The 23763-nt window shown below is 35.2% G+C and overlaps 6 protein-coding genes and 1 long non-coding RNA gene across 9 annotated transcripts; 4 read left to right on the top strand and 3 right to left on the bottom strand.

Moving 5' to 3' along the window:
- Positions 1–177: 177 nt before the first annotated feature.
- On the bottom strand, positions 178–4468 carry LOC135798003 (facilitated trehalose transporter Tret1-like). The gene is given in 4 exon segments (XM_065310646.1): positions 178–1922; positions 1924–1993; positions 3174–4229; positions 4282–4468. Coding segments are annotated over 4 exon segments (2475 nt in total). The 5' UTR covers positions 4355–4468; the 3' UTR covers positions 178–646.
- Positions 4469–5013: 545 nt separating this feature from the next.
- Positions 5014–7519, top strand: Mau2 (Mau2 sister chromatid cohesion factor). The gene is made up of 9 exons (XM_065312305.1): positions 5014–5410; positions 5467–5646; positions 5702–5824; positions 5882–6107; positions 6166–6327; positions 6379–6626; positions 6684–6889; positions 6946–7148; positions 7211–7519. The coding sequence occupies exons 1-9, from the start codon at positions 5186–5188 to the stop codon at positions 7402–7404; spliced, it is 1767 nt and encodes a 588-aa protein (XP_065168377.1). The 5' UTR covers positions 5014–5185; the 3' UTR covers positions 7405–7519.
- Positions 7520–7664: 145 nt separating this feature from the next.
- On the top strand, positions 7665–12035 carry LOC135799280 (protein C1orf43 homolog). 2 transcript variants are annotated; one of them, XR_010549963.1, is made up of 4 exons: positions 7665–8388; positions 8454–8673; positions 8731–9221; positions 9313–12035. XR_010549963.1 is itself a non-coding variant. In XM_065312307.1 (3 exons), exons 1-3 carry the CDS (start codon positions 8037–8039, stop codon positions 8960–8962), a joined length of 804 nt encoding a protein of 267 aa, XP_065168379.1. In that variant the 5' UTR covers positions 7665–8036; the 3' UTR covers positions 8963–9309. The 2 variants fall into 2 exon arrangements, 1 of the variants encoding a protein (XP_065168379.1); XM_065312307.1 differs by lacking the exon at positions 9313–12035 and having other exon boundaries at positions 8731–9309.
- Positions 8974–12934, bottom strand: LOC135799276 (focadhesin). Its single transcript, XM_065312303.1, has 7 exons — positions 12564–12934; positions 12332–12505; positions 12126–12267; positions 11804–12062; positions 9675–11736; positions 9326–9623; positions 8974–9219 (listed from the first exon to the last, which is right to left on the bottom strand). The coding sequence occupies exons 1-7, from the start codon at positions 12839–12841 to the stop codon at positions 9055–9057; spliced, it is 3378 nt and encodes a 1125-aa protein (XP_065168375.1). The 5' UTR covers positions 12842–12934; the 3' UTR covers positions 8974–9054.
- Positions 12935–13155: 221 nt separating this feature from the next.
- On the top strand, positions 13156–14556 carry Use1 (Vesicle transport protein Use1). The gene is made up of 2 exons (XM_065312308.1): positions 13156–13874; positions 14007–14556. The coding sequence occupies exons 1-2, from the start codon at positions 13274–13276 to the stop codon at positions 14042–14044; spliced, it is 639 nt and encodes a 212-aa protein (XP_065168380.1). The 5' UTR covers positions 13156–13273; the 3' UTR covers positions 14045–14556.
- Grip75 (gamma-tubulin complex component 4) lies at positions 13959–16680 on the bottom strand. Its single transcript, XM_065312304.1, has 8 exons — positions 16510–16680; positions 15981–16456; positions 15740–15923; positions 15116–15683; positions 14879–15056; positions 14607–14814; positions 14453–14521; positions 13959–14377 (listed from the first exon to the last, which is right to left on the bottom strand). The coding sequence occupies exons 1-8, from the start codon at positions 16573–16575 to the stop codon at positions 14108–14110; spliced, it is 2019 nt and encodes a 672-aa protein (XP_065168376.1). The 5' UTR covers positions 16576–16680; the 3' UTR covers positions 13959–14107.
- LOC135799285 (uncharacterized) lies at positions 16334–19591 on the top strand. 2 transcript variants are annotated; one of them, XR_010549980.1, is made up of 9 exons: positions 16334–16472; positions 16663–16753; positions 17380–17431; positions 17543–17594; positions 17708–17759; positions 18313–18356; positions 18470–18521; positions 18800–18851; positions 18907–19591. It is a non-coding gene; the product is annotated as an uncharacterized lncRNA (long non-coding RNA). The 2 variants fall into 2 exon arrangements; XR_010549981.1 differs by lacking the exons at positions 18800–18851; positions 18907–19591 and adding an exon at positions 18635–18793.
- The last annotated feature ends 4172 nt before the right edge of the window (positions 19592–23763 follow it).

The following is a 23763-nucleotide window of genomic DNA, read 5'->3' as shown; positions in this document are numbered from 1 at the left end:
ACTGTAGCGTAAGCAACGTACGCAACTATCTATAAAAATTGAAATTTGAAATTTGTGCCCAATCTGCACTGATCCAACTACCACGTACAATCATTGATACTAAAAATTTGAATGCTTAAATTTCTCATAAACTAGAACCAGAATACGGCAAAATAGATGTAAATTAGTTTCCGATAATGAGATAGGAAAGTGTCAACAAAATTGACGATAATTATTTAAATATTATACAATGTACTAACTAACCTAAACATTCTACACTTTTAGTTAATGAAATTTTAAAATTTACTTCTAGTTTTTTAAATGAGTTAATTCTATAATATAAAAATTGAATCGCAAAATCTGTTGGTAACCGCATAACTGAACAACGCCTAGACCACTTTGGCCAATTCCTTTTTTAAAATGTTCGTTAAAGTCCAAGGATGGTTTTTACGGCAAGAAAAATTTGAATAATTGCCAAGAAAACCCTAAAGACAGACCTTTTCTATAAGATAAAAGTTGGCATTGAGATTTTATGTTCTAGGGATGAGGTTTTAGTAATCTGAATTTACATTTTATGTACAAATTAAAAAAGAAACACTCTTATGTGATAATGATATTACCTCCAATTAATTAGCTGAACACGTTATAGATTAACAATATGGCATGCTCACGCTAACCCAGGTTTAATTTTGTCATTGTTTAGTTTCTTATCTTGAAACTCCAGCTGTATCTCATCAAGCGTTTTTCCTTTGGTTTCGGGAACAATAAAGTAACACGCAATCGTCAAAATAATACACGTGCAAGCATAGAACGCAAACGGTGCGTATAATCCAAACTCGGATAAAACTTGGAAAATTTTTGTAGTCCCCGCAATTAAAGCAGCGAATAAAATATTACTAATTGACATAGATTTTTCCTTAACACTAGCGGAAAACAATTCCGAGCTCATAAGAGTAGGCACCACAGAGAGTCCCAAAGAAAACACAATTAAGAACACTACCATACCAACCAATGGAAACCAAACCAATGCGGAAACATCTACATCTGTATTGGAATCCAAATAAAAATAAATAGCCATTGATATCAACACAATGATGGAGCCTATAGCTGAATTAAACAACGTTTTTCTCCTGCCTAATTTATCAACAAACATTGCGCCGCCCAAAGAAAACACCAACTGAATACCTCCACATATCATGGCGGACGTTGTTGATGTCAAATGTCCACCAGCCCGTTCGAATATCGTTTGGGAATAGACGACGAACGCGGACATTCCGCTGAATTGTTGTGTCAGTCGAGTCATTGCTGCTGCAACCATTGCTTTCCGATTACTCTTTATAAAAAGAATATCTTTATACGATCCAGGTTCCTGCATTTGTCGTTCTACAGCAGCGGAAATGGCATTGAATTCCTCATCAGCGTTATCACTTTGTCGCAACCATTGTAGTGATATTTTCGCGTCTTCGTAGCGTTTTTTCATTAGTAAGAAGTAAGGACTTTCAGGGATGCCACATAGTAGTATTAATTGTATTATAGGCATTCCAACGCATATATAAGCTGTGGTGAGAATGTTTAGATTCCCGCCTAAGACGTAAGCCATGAGTATTCCAAGCATCACTGTAAACACCAACAAGTTGCCCCATTTTCCTCTTACTTTTGGAACGGCGATTTCACCGACATAGAGAGAACATGCACTGATTGTGCATGCATCACCAATACCAGTTATAAATCTAGATGTGTAAAATGTCCACTTTGAAGTTGCAATTCCAATTAGAATCCACGAGATAAAGTAAGGAATTGTGCCGATAATCAACGTGTTTTTACGCCCAATATGGTTAATTAAACTGCCCACAGGTAAAGCGGTAATTATCGTAGCAATTGGTGGCAATACAGTTAAATACGACGCTTCATCATAAGTGATTTGAAGCGGATAATCTCTACTTAAGCGTAAGCGTTACCATTGATGATGATGGCCATCCAAACAATAGACCATAATTAAACATTGACAGACCAACTAAAAAAGATTTATTAAAACAATATCCACTCAAAAATTTCAAAAATTAAATTTTATTAAACTTACCAATAAATATTGCCAGAATTTGTGCCCAATCTGTACTTATTTTATTAACATGAACAATCGCCATTATTATTTAATGTAATTGCACAATGCAATGCAGAATTTGCAACCACTTTAACTCATTTTAAATCATTCAGTTATAAATGAAATTTCCTTAATTACATTTCAGTCACATCGTGAATTAACAGTATTTTAATAGCATATGCAAACAATTTATTTAAGTCATATTTAGTGATATTTAGAGTAATAAACCATTGACTAACCAAATGATGATAAACTTTTGGCATTATCATTCACACTTCTCGGTCCCGCATTCACATTTAAACCATGTTATCACCCAAAATCGTCGAGTCACAATTTACAACAAACGGTTGAACTGAAATATAATTTTAAGCTAGTATTTTTTAACAGTGTTTAAGTATATTTGATGTTCCCACCAACTAAATGAAGTTAAAGAAATTTCACAATCTTACCTAAGTTTTTTTTATAAATATAAAAATATTTATTGATTAAAATTACAACGTGATTTTTTGGATTTACAGGTTTTTTTGTTGAGTTTAACATGTTTCGCCCAGAGGGCATCTTCATAAACCTAAGTTTCTAGAACAATATTCTAGAAATCACTAAAAACAATAATGTTTTTTTCTAGACTTGTTAGACTTGGTTTTATTAAATTAACTTTTAATTTTTGTACAGGTTTTTCACCTTTGTAAAGCGAAGTTGTTTAAAACTAAATATAACATACACTTGTCAATCATATCTTTTATTATGGAATAACCAAATTTGTTATTTGTTAGTTAAACATGTTTGTTGATAATCATTATTTTATGCTTAAGCCAGCACGTGTAAAACTTTGGCGTTCATTTGTTTCTTATCTTGGAATTCAAGTTGTATCTCATCAAGCGTTTTTCCTTTGGTTTCGGGAACAATAAAGTAGCACGCAATCGTCAAAATAGTACACATGAAACCATAGAACGCAAATGGTGCGTACAATCCGAATTCGGATAAAACCTGAAAGATTTTTGTAGTGCCCGCAATTAAAGCGGCAAATATTATGTTATTAATTGACATGGATTTTTCCTTAACACTAGCGGAAAACAACTCCGCGCTCATAAGAGTAGGCACCACTGATAATCCCAGGAGAATACAATTAAATAGACTACCATTCCAACCAATGGAAACCAAAGCAGATCGGAAACATCAACATCCGTATTGGTGTCCAAATAAAAATATATCGCCATTAATATTAACACAATTATTGACCCAATTGCTGAATTGAACAATGTTTTCCTTCTGCCTAATTTATCAACAAACATTGCGCCGCCCAAAGAAAACACCAACTGAATACCTCCACATATCATGGCGGACGTTGTTGATGTCAGGTTGCCACCTGCACGTTCGAATATAGTTTGTGAATAAACGACAAATGCGGACATTCCGCTGAATTGTTGTGTCAATCGAATCATTACGACTGCAATCATCGCCTTACGATTACTCTTGATAAATAAAATATCTTTATATGATCCAGGTTCTTGCATTTGTCTTTCTACGGCAGCAGAAATTGCCATAAATTCGCTATCTATATCGTCGCTTTGACGCAACCATTTTAGTGATATTTTGGCTTCTTCGTGGCGTTTTTTCATTAGCAGGAAGTAAGGACTTTCGGGAATGCCGAATAATAGAACCAATTGTACGATTGGCATGCACACACATACATACGATATTGTGGGTATGTCTAGATAGGTGCCAAAGACGTATGCGAGAAGTATTCCAAAAAGCAGCGTGAACACAAGCAAATTTCCCCATCTTCCTCGAACTTTTGGAATTGCAATTTCACCCACATATAAAGAACACGCACTAATCGCGCACGCATCGCCCAGACCAGTTATGAATCTGGATGCATAGAAAGTCCACTTTGAACTTGCGATTCCAATAAGAATCCATGAGATGAAGTACGGAATTGTACCGATAATCAATGTGTATTTACGTCCAATTCGATTAATCAAAAAACCCACAGGTAAAGCGGTGATTATCGTAGCGATTGGAGGCAGCACAGTAAAATATGAAGCTTCATCATAAGTGATTTGAAGAGGGTAATCTTCATCTGTTAATGTTACTATTGATGATGATGGCCATCCAAACAATAGACCATAATTCAGCATTGATAGTGAAACTAAAGAAAGTCAAATTAATTGCCTAATTAAAACAGATTTCAACACACTCACCGATAAATATTGCTACTATTTGAGCCCAATCGGCACCGAGTTTACGCGTGTATACAACCGTCATTATTTTCATAAATGTAAACTTGTTTCACTTGTTTACTGTTTTATGGAAAACATGATTGACAAAGATTCACATGCTTATACGCAACTTGTCGATTATGAACTCATTCTCAGCAGTTTTGTTGTAATCCAATTACACAGAAATGAAAATCATATCTTTAAATTTAAGTGTTTTAAGCACATATGTATATGTATAAACGAATTATTTGTTTGAGTTCAGCTTAAATTTAAACCATTGACAAACTGTGGCCGAATAATATAAACTTCAAGGTAAATTGTATATGACACAAAGTTTCCTTAGCCGTTCAAATACATAGTTAAAATCTCGTAACAACTGTAACTTTATCTCTCAAAACTGCAGAGTCAAATCAAACAATTAAACTGTAAAAAGTAAAACACTTTTTTGTAGAGCGCAAGCAGTTTTATAATTAATTTGTCGGAATAACTAGTTGGAATGATACAAAACTCTTTAACACTTATTTTGTTATGGGTATAATTTTGAAAAACTGTTCTATAATTTTCAACAATACCAAACAAACAATAAATTTACTAATTGTATCTGAACTGGTTTTATTACAAAAGTGTACTTTTAGATGTAGACATTCTAGTGTTTGAACGTGGTTTGAACGATCAACTGGGCTTACCAGTGCTGCCAACTTAAATTTAAAAACAGAGAGTCGCGGCAACGCTGGATGCACCTCATCAGCCATTCTTGAATCTGCTGTTTGCTTCGCTCTTCAACAATGACAGCCTGTTTAGATGCGTTTGTTTACGCGACAGCGACTGAATTTAAATTAGCAACAACACATTAACGACCACAATAATTAGTGCACTAACGTAGAAGATGGCATCATCCCAAGATGCCTGGTACCTGTCCTTGCTGGGACTCGCTGAGCACTTCCGTACGTCCAGTCCGCCGGCGATCAAGTTTTGCATCCAATGCCTCCAAGCTGTGTTTACCTTCAAGCCACCTCAAAGAGTAGAGGCCCGTACTCATTTACAACTAGGAAATATTCTTTTAACGCATACGAAAAACTCGGATCTTGCTCGAACACATTTAGAACAAGCAGTAAATATCAATTTTAACCTTGTTTTGAGTCATTTTGTAATTTTGTTTGTTTTCAGTGGATGTTATCACAAATGATCAATGGATTTGATGATGTTAAGTTTGAAGCAGCAAGTGTACTTGCTAATCTCTATGAACAACAAAAGCAATCGAATTTATCAAAACCAATACTTAGGAAAGCAATAGAATTGTCTCAACACAATGTTTACTGGCATTGTCGACTGATTTTTCAGCTAGCTGTGAGTTACACTTTATAATTCTTGACTAAAAAACTATAATATTGATATTTTTCAGCAAATACATGCAACTGAAAAGGATTATCAAGTTGCAAGTAGTTTACTCTCAGTGGGTGTTGATTATGCACATATTTCCAATGCATATTACACTAGAGTATTATTTCTACTAAGCAAAGCTATGGTAAATTGAAATTATATCACATACATAAATAAAAATAATTATTTTTATGATTTTTAGTTGTTGTTAATAGACAAGAAAGTTTTGGATGTCCAACCAGTTTTAAATCAAGCTGGATCTTTAATTGAGCAATGGTCAGGGGGTGTGTATCAAAAGGAATATTTGAAAGTATACTTTTTAGTGCTACAAGTTTGTCACTATTTAATGGCTGGCCAAGTAAAGAGTGTCAAACCATGTTTGAAACAACTGCAACAAAGTATTCAGACTGTTATGGCTACAGATGAACGTAAGATTAATAATTTTATTTACAAAATTATGATTTAAAACATTACAAATATCTACAGCAACTGGACAAGCACCTGGTGATATGTTTTTGTGGTTGCCAAAGGAACATTTGTACGTTTTGGTATATTTAGTGACTGTTATGCATAGTATGCAAGCAGGCTACATGGAAAAGGCACAGAAATACACAGACAAAGCACTTATGCAAATTGAAAAGCTAAAAAGTAAGTTTAATGTTAAAATGTAAAATACAGTTTTCTTTAAATTTACTTTAGTTGTAGATAACAAGCCAATATTATCGGTGTTTCAACTAATGCTCCTAGAAAATATAATAATGTGTCGACTGGTGATGGGAAACAAAACGCAAGCGCTTCAGGAAATTGCCCAAGCAACGGCCATCTGCAACCAGAGCCAGTGGTTGGTGCAGACACACGGACCGCAATTACATACTCTGCTGGGTTTATATTCGATGAGTATGAATTGTATGGAGGCGGCAGAAGCACAGTTTACAGCATGTTTAATGGTAATCTCAGTTACATTTGAATAAAAATTACACAATTGAGTTCTTATTGTTTTTTAGTCTTCTAGTGAAATTGAATTATGCACATTTGCCAATTTGAATCTGGCGATAGTGTATTTACGAGGAAAACGCGAGGTGGAGTTTAGCTCGATTTTGGAAAGAATAAATCCAGAAACGTTGCAAACACATTCACACAGTCTCAGGGCAGCTGCGTATTATGTACAGGGATTGCAAGCATTCTTTCAGGGAAGATACAACGAGGCGAAGTTAGTTTTTTATATACAATATAGAAACTATTGAAAAAAAATTGATTTATTTTTAGACGGTATTTACGGGAAACGCTTAAAATGGCAAATGCAGAAGACTTAAATAGACTGACTTCGTGTTCTTTGGTGCTCCTTGGACACATATTTTTATCATTGGGTAATAGCAGAGAAAGTATGAATATGGTCACTCCCGCAATGCAATTGGCGAGTAAAATTCCAGATGTCCATGTGCAACTGTGGGCATCAGCTATATTGAAAGGTAAACGTAGATAAGTTTGCGTTGGCTGCGCCATATTTGTTATTTTATTCTTTGTTTTACAGATCTCTATAGATTGGATAGTGACCTGAGTGGGGAGAATGAAGCTTATCAGCGGCATGTGAGCTTTTCGAATATGTTGCTGAACGATCATTTCCAAGCAACGCAGATGGACGAACATTCACTGATTCAATGGACCAGTGGACCACTACCTGCATCACAGCCTAATGTGGCCAGTACTTCTGCGGTATTAATGTGAAGTTGAGGTTTTATGTGCTAAGTTGTAATTTATTTTATAGATCAAGTCCAATTTTAAGATCTTTAGTTCATGGTAAACATTTTAATCATATAAAAATACATAACATTTTAAACAATATGGAGAATAATGCCACCAGTATTTGCTTAGTTTTGTAGTAATTAAATCAGGTGAATCTGAGATTAGTGGTTGTGACGGTTGTGACCAATGTAGACCATGGTTGGTTACACGACTTGCCGCTGCAGCGGCGAAACGCTGTACTAGTAAATCAACTTTGATTAAAAAACCTGCACTAAAAAGACTTCTGCGACATTCAGACATATTCGTTTGAGGCAAGTGTTTGATTCTCTAATCACAGATGCCGCAGAATGCCCACTGTGAATAAAAGCTGACATAAGAACTTTGATAAATTTCAAGACCAAGTTTTCTCGTAAGTTTCGAGGATTTTGAGGTTAACAACAAATCATTAAGAAGTTATAAATTTGTTTTCAATGGTTATCTGTAATGTAGCTTATCAGAGTTAGTACCGAATCGCGTAGCGCGTTATCACCAGCCACTCGCAATGATCCTCGCACCGTCTCAGTCCAAGTGGATATACGATTTTGCCTGAAAGACCAGTTTCCAACAACAACTAAATGGTTGGTGTGAAGCGAATTTTTAACTCAAACATGACTGAAGAACTCTCCGGGGTCACAGTTGTGATCATCATCGGATTGGGCGCCCTGACATTCGTGCTGTTGTTTATATTCGCCAAGAGGCAAATCATGCGGTTTGCATTACGGAATCGACGAGGACCACACATACCCATAGGACACAATGCAAAAAAGATATTTAAGAGAGAAATTGAGCGTCGCATTGAGTTAATTCCTAGAATTTTAACGGAGCCTCAACTAATGGATGAAGATCCACGTTTTATTGTAGCGCCCGGGCATCAAATTCCCGTTCATTATTATCGTTTCAAAGCAGTTGATATGGTAAAACTACTGGGTAAGTCACTGATACAATGGAAATTGTACTTTTTAAGAAAAGTGTTATAAACCTTTTTTTTGTAGAAAAAGAAATAAAGCAACAGGATCCTTGTCTTACCAGACATCCAAATGAGAATTTACGTGCATACTTGTTGTCAACATTGGCGGCCACATTAAATGGTAGTGGTCAAAGACTAATACATCAATACTGTGATTTATATGAGCATGCAAGACATGATCCCAGCTATTTTGGTGAGGAAGAATATAAGGCATATCACCGGCTTTACATGAAATTGATGGATGCGTAAGTTTTACGTGTTTTAAGATTTAAATTTTTTTAATATATTGATTCACAATAAAGGGCAAAATTACTCAAATCGACAAACAATAGCCGCAAGACTTCGCCAAATAGAACGCCGCAGAAGCAGCGCCTGAATCCCGAGAAGAACCGTAATCTACTTGATCCTTCGCGTCTAAAACCACTGCCAGGTTTGCTGATCGTCAATAACGATGAGATACTCTGTGTGACCGAGCGCAACGAGCGCGCCACGAATCTGATCTTGCCACTAGCCGATAACGAAACGTCGGTGTAAGGAAATACAAATGGTTGTTCACATTCTTTATTCTACGCCGCACCTTCACCACAACAATAAACACCGGCCCAATAGTTGTTTTGTAGCCAGCGCTACAAATTTATCTCGATGTACTTCATCCAGCAGAACTTCTCGTTGAAGACTTCGTGCGACCGCATCACAAGCAGCCCATGTTTAAATCGGCGCGCGATTTGCTCGCTCAGCACATTGCGTTTGTAGTTCGGGTTCATCGTAAAGTCGTACATGCTCTCTAAGATCTGTAAGTAACATTTGTAATAATATTAGTTTGAACCGAACGAATCGACTTAGGTAGGCAAACAAATCAATAAATTATTATCAACCAAAAATAGGCAAAGTGCTTACCGGAGCTACATGTTGGGCGAAATGCGCAGTCCTCAATAATCTTCCAAGCCCAAATGGAAACACCGCACTGAATTCTTCTAACGATGTAGCATTCGCAACGAAAATGTGAAAACCTGACGACACGACCACCGCAATTATGAAGACCGTACTTGCAAAGATCACATTTCGCATGTCTTTTCGTTCAGCCAACTCAATGTTAATCTTGCTAGTGAGTTCACTTAACCAGGCCGGTAAACCAGGGTGTGCATGATGTTTTATAAAGACGGGCGTCAGTCGAGAGCAGATTATTTCAAATTTGCTAAAAGGTAAATAATGTAATTTTTACACGCGACAAGGAGACAGAACTTACAATGCTGGTTGTACGCATGACTTCAAAATTCGACAATCAATGACAGGATCAAGCATACTAAAAGGCCTTCTCTCTTCTGATACCGCTGAAACGCAGTGCACAGACAAACATCGGAACATAATGGAATCATTGACTGTCTCAAACTGTACCGGCGAATAATCGTTCAAATATGGCCGAGGCACGGCTCCCACAACCGGTAAAATTTTCTCAGAAACATCTGATTCTAACTCGGCAACGTCGAAACATGCTATGACGACTTCTGCAATCGCCGCTTTGTTTGAATCCGACGATTTCGGACTTTTCAAGATCATTTCAAGTTTTTCAAGAATAAAATCAATTTCTTTATGGGAGTGTTCCATCAATAAACATCCCAGTTTGATTGTTTTCTTAAAGAACGGTTTCATAATAACAGGCTGTATCGTGTTGCACAATATGTCCAAATTCTTATACACATACATAACTGCTTCATTTATCACATTTCGATCTGTAAGTAGTTTTATGTAATTCTCCATAAAACGGCGAGCGCTTCCCGAGACACTCGACTGTCTTGCTGCGATCGTAAGAACATACTCCAGCATATCCTTGTTATCTTTCAATTCAGCCAAAAACGTCCAATCCATCGGTGGTAAGGGAAGAACATACTTAGTGTTGAGTATACGTAAACATTCGATATAAACATCTCTATCGACGGTGTGAAGTTTTGAAACATTTTTGCGTACGAATTTCGCAACTGCTGCAAGGACATTATCTCTGGTTAAACTCATGTGTATTGGTTCTCCTTGACCGTCCGCCACTGCATAATTGCTCCTTTTATACGACTTCAAATCCACGTCAATAAATTTTATCAGCATATTGGCCGCAGATCTTAAACCAGCTTTCGGCCCAAATTGTAACAGATTAACCCAGCATGCACCTGCCAAACTACCCAGAATTGAATTATCATTGGTTATATGCGTGTAAACAGTGGGGAACCCAATAGCAAGCTGTTCAATGCCAAAATTACTCAAATTTGTGTAAACCGCTTCGAGCACCATTTGTGATGGATGCGTTTCAGTGTATGAAAAGAGCCTCTTGACAATCTCTTCGCACTTTTGATCGGTTATATCTGGCATACTTGCAACTTCCCCCATAATACCGCACATTCCTGCTATAACACCATCGCTATCTGTATTTTCAAACCGCTGCACAATATTCAGCATTGTTGTATATGGATCGAAACCGACACAGAGATATTTTAACGCTTCAAATGAAAATTTTATCACAAGATTATTCTCTATTGTTCTCATCAGGGTCTTAGACACGATGCTGGCTAATTCTTTACGATGGTTCTCTAAATTTTTTGTACACATTAGTCGACATAATTCTCTAGTAACAAATGCCTTTGTAACAATCAATTCATCGTTTCTTTCTTCGGGATCTTTAACTAATAGCTCCTCTAAATATGGAAAGCAAATTTTATCTGTTAGGACTAGATCGAACATGAGCGAAATAGCGAATGCGTGCATCTGTGTTGAAACCACGCTGATCGACTTAATTGCCATCACGATAGTTGAGATATTTTCTTTTAATACTCCCATTTTGGCCACAGCTCTCAGACACTCCAAATGAAGATCTGGTTGGACTGAATTGGATACCTTCTGCAGTAATACTGGAAGCATGCGAGTTGTGTACCGGACTTGAATTGTGCAAGCTTTCAGGCACAATTTTAGTACTTTGAGTGTAAATTCTGATTCGTTGTCATCGTTAAGCAATGCCAGAAGAAAGGTGAATTGCATCTCAAGAATTTGTGGAGAAGCATCTGACAGTGCGTCCAGAAAGTCCATGTTATATTCGTTGGCGAGGATGTGTGAATAAATAAAGGGCTTTTCATCCAGGTATTCGAAGGTAGACGGTTCGATGTCGTTATGTTCAAATTGGCGCGAAAGAACTTCGTCAATTTTACCGCTCACTTTTTCGCTGAGTATTGGGGTGGTGGCAAAGTGCATTTTCCAAATAAGTAAGCAGCTTTTTAGAACGTTTGTTACCAGTGTCGGATATTGTTGGGTTGCAAACATTAAATTTACTGGAAACAAAGAAAGTATTTGTACAGTTTTGCTAGGTAGTCTGCTAATAATTAAAAAATAACTTACTGCATTCACACAATGTATCCATTGATGTAATTGGAGCAATTGGAAGGCAATCAGCTAACATCACTATTTCCAGGGAATAATCACGCGATGAACTATTTCTCAAATGCTGGTGCAAAATCCAGATCGCTTCAGCTGCATCTTCGTCATTTTGCAAGGATTCGTGAATAGATAAAATAACATATGATATCATCTGTGGCACTTCAGGTAATAAAACTTTACAGTATCTCAATGATCTGGCGTTGTGAATCTTATTTAACACCTAGAAACATTAAATAGTTAATATCCAAATAATATTCAATAACATTAATCTGAATAAACATACAATTATTTTCTGTTTGGAAATTACATCCAAATGTTGTTTGTACAGTTTCAATAGTTCTAGCTGCAGTACTTGGTCTAACTTTTGGTCATAATCATACAGAACAAACAATGCAAAAGGTTGCAATTTTTGCAAAACTTTACTCCTAAAAAATCAATTAAATAATTTATATTTATATTAACTTATGAAACATCTATATTTAGTCTTACTTTGATTCTGTTTTGAATTTCTCTTCAATCCTACTAAGAATATGAGGCCAACAGCTTTGATTTTTTTTAATCACAGTAATCAAAGGATGCTGCTTCTTCAAAATATCATAGGTAATAGTTTTATTCTGTTTAAACAATGCATGAAATATTAGATCAATTACACCAGACATATTTCTACAAAGAAAAAGCTTTCAAAATAAAGAAAAATATTAAATGAATTTGTAGATCTTACTGAACATTTGGAATAGTACTCATAATATCTTTAACTACTGCATGCAGAGGCACAACTTCATCCGGCTCCTGAGTTAAATCAATTAATCCTAACATTGCACTAGATGCTACTGAATGTTTTGGACTTATACATTGATCACGAAGGTATTTGTAATGCTTCTTGAATTCATTTTGATTCGTGGATTTATGCAAGGATCGGATTTTCGTCACTAGACTCGAAACACCGTTTAACGTTAAGATCGAACAGTTTTGAGAGAATTTATAATTATATTCTTCCATTATTACAATTTTAATTTTTATTTAGCACAAGGAATTTTTAAAAACGCGCTGGAAAAAGAAAATAGCAGGAAAATAATCAAGGTTATGACAAGCTTGATAAAACTCGACAAAAATCGGTTATTTACGGTAAAAGTAAATTTATTCCGTGCCCAAATAGGGCAGCAAAAACAATTATGAATTTCTTATATTTTCCGCAATTTAATATCCTTTATAAAGAATATATCTGAATATCTGTTTTAAATAACGCATACAATAATTATATTTTCTCTACGTTTGTTCGAAACAATTTTTCCGCCATCTATACATTGATAAATTAACTCAATAGAATGTAACCAAACATTTGGCTCTTGATTAGTTTTCAACTTACGTGTACTTTTAGTGTACTTTCTACCCTGATGAAATTAATTTTCTAAGTACTAAAATTCCAAAAATATGGGTTTATCGCGCCAAGAAGTAAACCTACGTAGGCTATTAGCAAAATGTGAATTGATGCTGAAAAGCAATCAGCAAGACGAGCGATTTCCGAAGTATTTAAATTCTTTAGAGGAAATGCTGAGGGAAGTAATAAAATCGCCTGTGAAACCACTAGAAGAAAATCTAAACGACTACAAAAAGAAAATCTACAACATCAAGGTAACGCTCGGGGTGGACGAAGAGAAAGACAAAGAGTTTTTACTCAATGAAACCAACCAATCCAAAGAAAGAGATGAATTATTAGGTCTTCGACAGAGAACTGTTGCAAAAGAAGCTGGGGGTCTTGATGACTTGGAACAAGTTATCAATATGCATCAAAATTTACATGAAAAAATTGCAGAGGATATGCTGCAGTTGACACATAATTTGAAAGAGCAGTCAAAATTAGCTAATAAAATCATCAAACAAGACACTGAGATTGTTAGCAGAAGTGCACATCTAACTGACAACAATATGACCAATTTAAAAGGAGAGTCTGAGAAACTGACAGAACATTCCAATAAGGCATGCAAGTGCTGGATGTGGATTATGCTAATGATTGTTTTAGTTGTATTTGTTAGTAAGTATATTTTCTTGGATTTTTATTTAATTATGACCTTTTTTTAATATTGACTTGTTTACTGAAAGGATAATTGTTCCATGGTTCAATATTTCCAAATATTTTAATTAATAATAATTTAATTTTTTGCAGATATGGTACTTTTCATGAAAGTAATGAAAAAGAAGTAAATCATCACTTATTCACCACTATCACATAAGATAAAATTAAATCATGCAATCAAAGGAAATAATTTAAGCCACTGAGAGATTCAAGTCTGGTTTGCTCTTTGTAAACCACCGATTAAAGTCCAATCTATGCAGCAGCTGTAATAAATGCGGGCCGGACACCCTCTCGTGCATGGAGTGCAGCGCTCTAAAGAGATTCTCCAGAATGGTGTCCAAGTTGTGCTGGATGTCTTCGAGCTGTCGACGTTCGGGCGACAGTAATTCAGAGCCCCAATTGTTCGCAAGCAGACAAAAGCTGTCACACAACTCCAACAAGCAGATTATTATATTGTACACCTGGAACAGGGACAAGGGAAAGGTTTTATTATTTATTTATATTTATTGATAAAAATAAAATAAAAAAAAACAAACCTTGGGTTTCATGTCGAAGTCTAGGCTTGGTAATTGCAGCAGATTGAACTGTGATTGTTCCTTATCAGCCTAAAACCGACAAATAAATAATATTTTGAAATTTTTATAGCAAGTCACGCAAAGAAGTTAGTATAATTTTATTCGGTTAAATTACCTGATTTAATGAAATGACGAAAGTCCTACTCAATAGATTACTGACAAATATTGAGTGCATCCGTACGATATCCGTGTACTCGTTGACGTTTTTAATCGATTGTATAAGTATCGAAAATTGTGCTTCGATCACATCAACTTGTAAATAATACTGAAGGTTGTTCACTAAAAACATTAAGTTATGGCGCAGACTCCAAACAGAATAATCCCTGAAAGATTAATTAGTAATGTACTCAAGATTCGAGATCGGTAATTCAAAAAAGGTCAACTTACACTTTCTTAACATCCATATGTTTGAGCCACAGTTGATGCAAATCAATATGCGTCTTTTTCACGCGCATTAAAAACGTAAAAACTTTATTAAACAAAGTTATTACTTTCGGGCGAAAGATAACGTGCAGTGGCCATTTCACTTCAAAGTACATTTCAACAAATCCTAATGGATTGACAGCTTGAAAACAATATAAAATCAGGTAATATTATCAAACGATTATAACTAACTGAAATTACCATATTCTTCTTGCGTCATGTGATACGGCATTACCAGTTCGAATTTTGTGTGTGAATCATCACTGCTGCTATATATCTGCCGTGCAGTGTCTGCAAAAATATAATTTAAGTTCTTGATAATGTAATTATCCGGAATTTCGGGCAATTGTTCTTCTGCGGCGACGATGAAATGCTGAAATAACTCGCCCCTGCCTAGGCAATAATAATCGCGAATCATTTGAAGATGTTCTAATAAATTCGCCTCATCGATCATAACAGTCCATAAATATTTTGTGAGTTTTCCGCGATATTCTCCGATTTTCTTCTCAAATCGTGAGCGATCGAACGGATCTTGTTCCATCGATTGAATATCAGCGACGTATTCGAGTGCATTACCGGACCAGATTTCGTTTCGAAGGTGTGCCTTCAACATGCTGTCGTTTCGGCGCGGATCATTTTGTAGAATCCAAATCATGCGACCAATGAACAGAATACTCTCAGCGGATTCAACGAGCATCATTGAAGGCAAGAGATTCGGTCGAATCATAAACTTTTGCACTTTATGTGATGTTTTTAATATTGGGCTTTTCTAATGAAATAAGTAATAACATAGTTTAATAAGAAAAATTGTTTTTAAATACATACATTGTAATTGTGTATTGTTGTTGCTGTTGTGGTCGTTTTCTCAGCTTCCCAGTCGTAGAGAAAGTCTTCATCGTCGCAGTTACAATCGCATATAAAGAATTCTTCGTAAACATCGTTGATGTTGCCGAAAATAAGCCAATTCGCAAGTTGGTTGTAAAACATTTTGTTTACTGATAAAACAATTCTATAAAAATCCAACAGATTAATAATTATTAATTGAATTGTTGCTGAATAAACCTACTCTCTGCAAGCTTTCTCAATAGGAGAAATTCCACAATCAATATAATTGTGCAGCCTACCAATTAGCAAACAGCCATAAATACCCTCAACTTTTATAGCTTTAATTATAGAATTAAGTGTATTAAATAAAGTCATGTATTTTTCAACAGCACCCAAAATGTATACCAATGAAGATTGATTGTTGAGAAGGCATGATTCCTCCAATTGCTGAATGTGAGCTAAATAATCCTGAAGTACACTAGTTAGACCAGAACAAAATGCCATTAAATATATTCCATATCTTAATGGTTGCTCTTCTTCTACATTATTAGCAGTACTAATTTCTCCTTTCTCATCAATCATTTTAAGTGAAGTGTTTGTTGCTGTCTCAATAAAAATTTCTATCTTGTGGTATTCATTAGCAACGGCCATTATACGACGTAAGATTTCTATTTCCCCAGGGTGGAAGAATTCTTTTAGGTCTGGATTTGTTGTTAACTAAATTTTTGATATTGTAAGTTCATAAAAAATATTGTTTTTGATTTACTTACATTAAGAAGTTCATCACAACCTCCTCTTAGTGAGTACCATAAAGCAAATAAACACTCGTGGTCCATTTTTAACGAATATTAATTAATTAATAATAAGAAAAAACTGCTTGAAAACTGTTGAAATTTTGACTTGAATTTTATTTTGTTTTTTAGGTTATGTTTCCAAACTACACGCAAACTACAAAGCTACCGGTGAAAACTACAGAGGCTTGTAGTAGGTACACCACTGATTCATAGCACATAGGTAGGCATAAGTACTATTAATAATAAGCAAAAAGTAAACACTGTACTGTACGCTATACCCTTAAAAGTTATCGTTGTGAAACGATACTTTATTAAAATCATTGCAAATCAATGCAAGTATTTGTCAAACCTGATGTGAATAGCTTTTTCGACCATTATTTCGACCTATTTACTTTTTGCTTATTATTAATACTCACCCTCTCGTAAAACTATTGTCTTTCAACATAAGTACTATATAGAGAAAAGCGTGGGGTGCTCAATAATATCAGTTCTAGAAAATATATATTCCACCCATACAATTAGTACAAGAATAGTTAAGAAAGCCAAATCACGTTTTTCTCTATTTTCCGTATATCGTTTTGTTTCTATGTTCTAAAATTATTTTTCACTTTTTAGATCAATTTTTCATAAAAACGAGTATTTTAGTTTTTTAAAACTATATATTTTTTTATGTGTTACAATGTGCTAAGTTTTTGTTGTTTGTGGGCGAATGAAATGTCCTAGGACAACAATTGTAAGTATTGAATTTGTTTATCATTTTCATGATTAATTTGTGTGATTAGCCCGCGGGAAACCTGCAAAAATGTCATTTTTGTGCTTCGGTGTGTTAATTTTTGGCGGTTTTAGGTGTCTAGCGGGCGAATGAAATGTCCTAGGACAACAATACTTTCATCAGATTGTAAGTATTAAATTTATTTATCTTTTTTATAATTAGTTGTGTGATTAGCACACGGGAAACATGCAAATTGACATTTTTGTGCTTCGATGTGCTAATTTTTGGTTGTTTTAGATGTCTAGCGGGCGCACGAAATACCCTAGGACAGCAATTCTTCCATCAGATTGTAAGTATTGAATTTGTTTACCATTTTCATAATTAATTTGTGTGACTAACACACGGGAAACATGCAAAAATTTTATTTTTGGGCTTCGATGTGCTAATTTTTGTTTGTTTTAGGTGTCTAGCGGGCGAACAAAATATTGTAACACAACCATTCTTGCATCTAATTGTAAGTATTTAATTTGTTTATTATTGTAAATAATTTTCATGTTTCATACAATGGAAAGTGAGTTAAATTATTTACTTTATTTACCTACTTTAAATATTGGGACACGCATTGCAGATTTCTCAGTAATTTATTTCAAAGTCCCAAAACTAGATGGCGGATACGTTTACCTATGTTTTGTTCCGCTACACCTAGGTGACGCTAGTGTCACCTATTTATTTTGTTTTGTTCCGCCACGGCCAGATGGCGCTTCCATCGATTTGGTTTAAATTCATACTAAATATTTGTTATTGTTTTTTTTAGTGCGCTGACTTGCGGTGCCAACGTCCCTTTTGTACACAACTTTTATGTTTAACAAAGCAAGAAATAACAAACGTTGCATACTTACTTCGAATGCTTTAATTTTCGGTTGTATAGATATCTAGCAGGCGAATGAAATGTCCTAGGACTACGATTCTTTTTCATAATTAATTTGTGTGATTAGCATAAGGGAAACCTGCAAAAATGTAATTTTTGTACTTCGTTGTGCTAACTTTTGGTTGTTTTGGGTGTCTAGCGGGCGAACGAAATATCCTAGGGCAGCGATTCTTTCATCAGATTGTAAGTATTGAATTTGTTTATCATTTTCATTATTAATTTGTGTGATTATCACACGGGAAACATGCAAAAATGCCATTTTTGTGCTTCGATGTGCTAATTTCGTATTCTTTTAGGTGTCTAGCGGGCGAATGAAATGTCCTAGGACAACGATTCTTGCATCAGATTGTAAGTATTGAATTTGTTTATCATTTTCATAATTAATTTGTGTGATTAGCACACGGGAAACATGCAAAAATGTCATTTTTGTGCTTCGATGTGCTAATTTTTGGTTGTTTTAGGTGTCTAGCGGGCGAACAAAATATCCTAGGACAGCGATTCTTTCATCAGATTGTAAGTATTGAATTTGTTTATCGTTTTCATAATTAGTTTCTATGGTTAGCACACGGGAAACATGCAAGAATGTTATTTTTGTGCTTCGATGTGCTAATATTTGGTTGTTTTAGGTGTCTAGCGGGCGAACGAAATATCCTAGGACAGCGATTCTTTCGCCAAATTGTAAGTATTAAAATTCTTTATTTTCGAAATTTTTTGTTAAAATCGAAATTAATAGTAGGTACCATGGATGATGGTGCGAGTACAGTTCTATTCATGTTCTGCACTACCACATTGAAAGTGTACAAATAAACATGTTTTCTTATGTCGTACAATTTTTGTGCGATCGCCACGCGATTGGCTTGTGTACCATGTTAGTCTCATTTTTATCGTCAGGTGATCAGCACGCACATTTTCTTCATTATTCATTATTCTTGAGTTGCTAAATGTTTCTTCAATTGTGCGCAATTGATGTGCGGGGTTCGTACCACGCGGATTGTACATACTCAGAGGTAAAACGTGAGTGATGTTCCGTCGGCCGTCTTATTTTTTTTGTATTATACGCGTATTTCATCGGTTCTACAATGTGCATAATTATGGTCCATACAACTTATTGGATATACCAAAACAAAAATTTATTTTGCATCAAGGTATGTTCTCGCATTTTTTCAGCCATTTGAAAATCAAATCCATTATTGACTTTACTTGTTTGCGCTTTTCCAATTGTTTTACATGATTCGAAATAAAATTCTGATTTGTGCTTTAATTTTTAAATTTTATTTTTGGATTCCGACAGTAAATAAAATTCTGAATGCAGTAACACAATTATAGATTAAGGCCCTATTGACATGTAAAAACCAATTTTTGTATTAAAAATGTAAAATACACCAATACATAAATAATAAAAGTATACAATACTACAATTATCTACCTGGTGTCCCCAACTAAATGTTTACGTCTGCTGACCATTCTCTTTCCTGCTTAGTCGGTTGTGCGCGGTGGTGTCGTGAGCACGTGTTTTGTTCGTCAGTCTGTTTTCGTAGCCATTAATCGCGTTTCTGGTGATTTTCATTTAGTAGTGGCATGAACGACAATGTATTTCAGCGAGCGTGGCTGAACGTTAATGAATTATTGCTCGTGATACCTGCTATTGAGTGACTTTATCCGAACATTTGTGTCTACTGTCGAATACCGCCCGGTTGTTGGTTGTTGTGCTTCTCATTTGTGGTGTTCCGAACTCAGGTTGAAGGATTTTATGATGCAATTTAGAACGTATTCATTAAATTTTATATTAATTTGGTTTGTTATAATGTGCGGTGAAACTATTTTCTGTAAACTAAACATGTTTGGTCCATGAGGTATTTTCCGCATCTTTCTAATGCTACCAAAACGTTACTACAGTGAGTAGTAACATCAATTCTACTAACAATTCTACTTTGTGTGTAACGTTTGATAACAGAGCGTTGTGGCTCGATGGTACGTAGGATATGCCATGGATCCTACGTACGTTCGTTTTATTAAAAAAGAAAGAAGAATGTATTGTTAAATATAATTTATAAAACTCAATTTAAAATTAAAATCTTATTCCTACTTCTTTTTAATATCCTCTTTGTCGTTTTCAGGATATACGTCTTAAATCATATTTCATATGAAGCTTATGTGAGTGCAACATAGCTAAGGCATGTGTTGTTGTTTTTAAAAAGTTGAATAAAGTAGAAACATAAATAGAAGAATCAAATATTAATGATAAAAACACTCGGTGGTCGAGTGGAGACGTGCACCTGCTGGCATGCTAACAGGCACGGATCGAATCTCAGGTACAGAAGGCATTTTTCTCAAATATAAAAATATCAGGTGTAATTTGGGTTGCATATATGAATTGCAACGAAATATAAGAGAAATTGAAATACAAGTGAAGGCAATAATAGAAGTAAGAAAGTAAGTGGAGAAACAAGAACAGAGAAATAGAAGAAGGAGTAGTAAAGAATAGGAGATGATAGGAGGAAGAGAACAGAGAGTAGAGGAGGAGATAGAAGAAAGAGAACAGGGGAGGATCAGATTTTTAAAATTTTTGGCGCGTGTCGTTAGACAGTCACACTGCTTCGATGCGTCCATTGCTCCCGGCCCATCCTACAGCTACGATGTCTCTACGCTTCATCCCCAGGATTCTCAGGCATATCAACAATTTTTATGGTGGGGGATCACCCCCCAGAGAGAGGGAACTCCTTATAAGGACAATCCTTATAAGGTCTTGTTCAAATATTTCTAAGTTTTATCATCCTCTGAGAGAGGGAACTCTTCCTGAAATTATAGAAGGGGTACATTCAAAGCATAAGACATAATATTTCTTAACATTTCTTTATTAGAATATTCATATAATGCAAAACTTGAATACAAAATGCCTACAAAATTCATACCACCATTTTGGAACAGGGCTTGTCACCAGCATACTTCGAAATATGCAGACAAATACTAAAGAAAAAGGAAGGATAACACAAAACACTAATATATGATATATAATTTTCGCGACAATCCCGGAAAACCATTATACAGGGTGTTTCAAAAAGAAAATACTAAAATTTTAAGGGAACATGCAAAGTTCACGTAGGAAAACATATTAAAACCACTTTTTCCGTGACATCAGAAGAAAATAATATACAGGGTGTCACAAAAAGAAAATAATGACAGTTTCTGAGAAGATGCAAAGTTCAAGCAGGGTAACATATATTTAGACTAGTTTTCACAAGATATCACAGAAAATTAAAGTACAGGGTGTTGCAGGTAGAAAATAAATAGAAAGGAAAGTCATAAAAGATAACACAGAACACTAGCATATAATCTACAATTTTCGCGACAATCACAGAAAACTATTATACAGGGTGTTTTAAAAAGAAAATACTAACATTTTCAGAGAACATGAAAAGCTCACGTAGGAAAACATATTTAAACCACTTTCCCGTGATATCAAAAGCAAATAATGCACAGGGTGTCACAAAAAGAAAAATTAAGATTCAAGTAAGAAAAGAGATAGAAACAATTGACAAGGCGACATAAGAAGAAGACAGTTTGCACGGAAAATCAAAGAAAAGTGAAAGAAAGAGTGACACAGCAAAAATCAGAAAATTTAAAATGAAACTGTATTTCCTCTGGATATCAAGGAAATGTGATGGATTAGATATTACGAAAATAAAACACGAAGCCGAATTTTATTTAAAATCATGTAAAACAACAGACGACCGAGTCGAAAAATGCCGCAGCCTCCAACGAGCACCGAGAACGCAACCGACGGCACGTGACAATCTTAAATTGTAATTCGTATATCAAACAAAAGCGAAACAATGTTTCAATAAGTAATGCTAATCAACGGTATTGAAACATTGGCAAAAATTATTAGCGTAGGGGAGAGTAGGGTAATGGGAGTCAGCGGGTAATGGGAGTCACCCATATATCCACGAAACAATAGTTGCGAGTAACGCGTAAACGACGTCCCTACCTCCGTTCTGGCCCCCAAGTGCCACCCCCGACAAATCATGCAAATCGGCGCGTGTATCATTAAGATACGCCAGTATTTTATTTTTGAGCTCCGCTGATCTAATTTTACGTCCATGCAAATTAGAAGATAAGTGTCGAATACCTTGCAATATTCGAATGAAACTTTTATATAGTCTTAGTTAAACATTCAAAATCGTGATGTGCAGTTCAAATTACATCAATGTTTTGAAGAAATATATTTTTTTTGTTCTTTTTCACAATAGTGTAATTGCGGGCAATGGGAGTCATGCGACTTCCAATGGACGTTTTTGTCTTTAGTCCGCTCAAAATGGACTACAAAAAACTATGTGACTTATTTTTCAATAGCTATCTTGCAGAAATGATATTGCAGGAAAGTAACAAAATTTATGATTCCAATATTGGCACTGATGACTTATGCCAGGGCGATGAGGATAAAGATTTGGAAAACAGATGTCTAATGTGCAACGATTTAAAAAAAAAACAATGAAATGTGGTTCCGATGCACTTCTGTGGGCTATGGGCTCATGTGGAATGCACTGGGTGGGACTTAGCGGAATATTATGTCTGCGATATCTGCTAGATTTCGTTTGATTCCGATTGTCTCCAGGGGTGACCACCATTACCCGCATGTAGGTGTAATGGGAGTCAAATCTGATTTTTTTTTAAACTTTAATAATATCCAAAATTGATTGTCAAAGTGACTGAAAATGATTTCTAATAATAGTTATTTAAGTAAACAATGCTTAATGGCGGTTACAATAAGTAATTTGTTTATAATTGAAATTATATTTGAGTTTTCCCTTAAGTGACCCCATTACCCTCTTTTACCCTACGTAAAGACCACGCGGTTGAAGTAAAAACAAGTAGAGTCCACAACGGATTTACTATTTTATATGGGTGAAGTAATGCAAGAACATACCTGCAAAATTACTTTTAGGCTTTCGTGATATCCAATAAGTTATTCAATAAGGACCTTAATTATGCACATTGTTTCAACGATGAAATATGCGTACAATTCTAAAAGAGTATCCGACGGCCAACGGAAAAGTCATACGATTTACGTCTCCGTAGGTTCAATCCGCGTTTAACGCATACCACACATCACTCGCGCACAGTAGAACAGAAAGAATTGTTAGAAATATTACGTAATTACGCGAAGTGCAGATCACCCGACGACAAAAATGAGACTAAGCGAACCGCGTGGCAACCGCACAAAAATTGCACAAGATAAGAAAACTTGTTTGTTTATAAATACTGATACTTCCAGTGTGGTAAAGTAGAACATGAAAAGAATTGTACTCGTACTATGCGTGGAACTTTTAATTCCGATTAAATTCTGAATCGGAAACCAGTAACACAATTGCAGATTAAGGCCTTATTGGCATGTATAAACATTTTTTTATTAAAATTGCAAATAGTCAATTAAGATTTAAAATATCTTTCAAAACCTGAAAATAGGATTTATAATTTTAGTCAAAACTGTATTCGCCATTAAAAAGAGAAATCTTTTGCCTTTTTTATATTTTATTTTAACAAATACATATTCTGTAATAATTAGAATTTTTGAATTATGTTTCTGGTT

This window comes from Atheta coriaria, unplaced genomic scaffold (assembly GCF_025399875.1).
Source record: "Atheta coriaria isolate IRGN ID8LTWV9N9 unplaced genomic scaffold, Caltech_Dcor_3.1 hic_scaffold_9_pilon, whole genome shotgun sequence".
Classification (NCBI taxonomy): domain Eukaryota; kingdom Metazoa; phylum Arthropoda; class Insecta; order Coleoptera; family Staphylinidae; genus Dalotia; species Dalotia coriaria.
This window is presented reverse-complemented; position numbering and strand designations above follow the sequence as displayed.

Excerpts from the sequence above, each read along its gene's own strand:
- Mau2 (XM_065312305.1), top strand. The coding sequence starts at position 5,186 with ATGGCATCATCCCAAGATGCCTGGTACCTGTCCTTGCTGGGACTCGCT. Across the intron at positions 6,627-6,683 it reads AGTTTACAGCATGTTTAATG|TCTTCTAGTGAAATTGAATT; the intron begins GTAATCTCAGTT and ends ATTGTTTTTTAG. Across the intron at positions 6,890-6,945 it reads GGAAGATACAACGAGGCGAA|ACGGTATTTACGGGAAACGC; the intron begins GTTAGTTTTTTA and ends ATTTATTTTTAG.
- LOC135799280 (XM_065312307.1), top strand. The coding sequence starts at position 8,037 with ATGGTTGGTGTGAAGCGAATTTTTAACTCAAACATGACTGAAGAACTC. Across the intron at positions 8,389-8,453 it reads TGATATGGTAAAACTACTGG|AAAAAGAAATAAAGCAACAG; the intron begins GTAAGTCACTGA and ends TTTTTTTTGTAG. Across the intron at positions 8,674-8,730 it reads TACATGAAATTGATGGATGC|GGCAAAATTACTCAAATCGA; the intron begins GTAAGTTTTACG and ends TTCACAATAAAG.
- LOC135799276 (XM_065312303.1), bottom strand. The coding sequence starts at position 12,841 with ATGGAAGAATATAATTATAAATTCTCTCAAAACTGTTCGATCTTAACG. Across the intron at positions 12,063-12,125 it reads TTTCCAAACAGAAAATAATT|GTGTTAAATAAGATTCACAA; the intron begins GTATGTTTATTC and ends TAATGTTTCTAG. Across the intron at positions 11,737-11,803 it reads GGATACATTGTGTGAATGCA|TAAATTTAATGTTTGCAACC; the intron begins GTAAGTTATTTT and ends CTTTGTTTCCAG.
- Use1 (XM_065312308.1), top strand. The coding sequence starts at position 13,274 with ATGGGTTTATCGCGCCAAGAAGTAAACCTACGTAGGCTATTAGCAAAA. Across the intron at positions 13,875-14,006 it reads TGTTTTAGTTGTATTTGTTA|ATATGGTACTTTTCATGAAA; the intron begins GTAAGTATATTT and ends AATTTTTTGCAG.
- Grip75 (XM_065312304.1), bottom strand. The coding sequence starts at position 16,575 with ATGGACCACGAGTGTTTATTTGCTTTATGGTACTCACTAAGAGGAGGT. Across the intron at positions 16,457-16,509 it reads GTTGTGATGAACTTCTTAAT|TTAACAACAAATCCAGACCT; the intron begins GTAAGTAAATCA and ends TCAAAAATTTAG. Across the intron at positions 14,522-14,606 it reads TCGTCATTTCATTAAATCAG|GCTGATAAGGAACAATCACA; the intron begins GTAATTTAACCG and ends TGTCGGTTTTAG.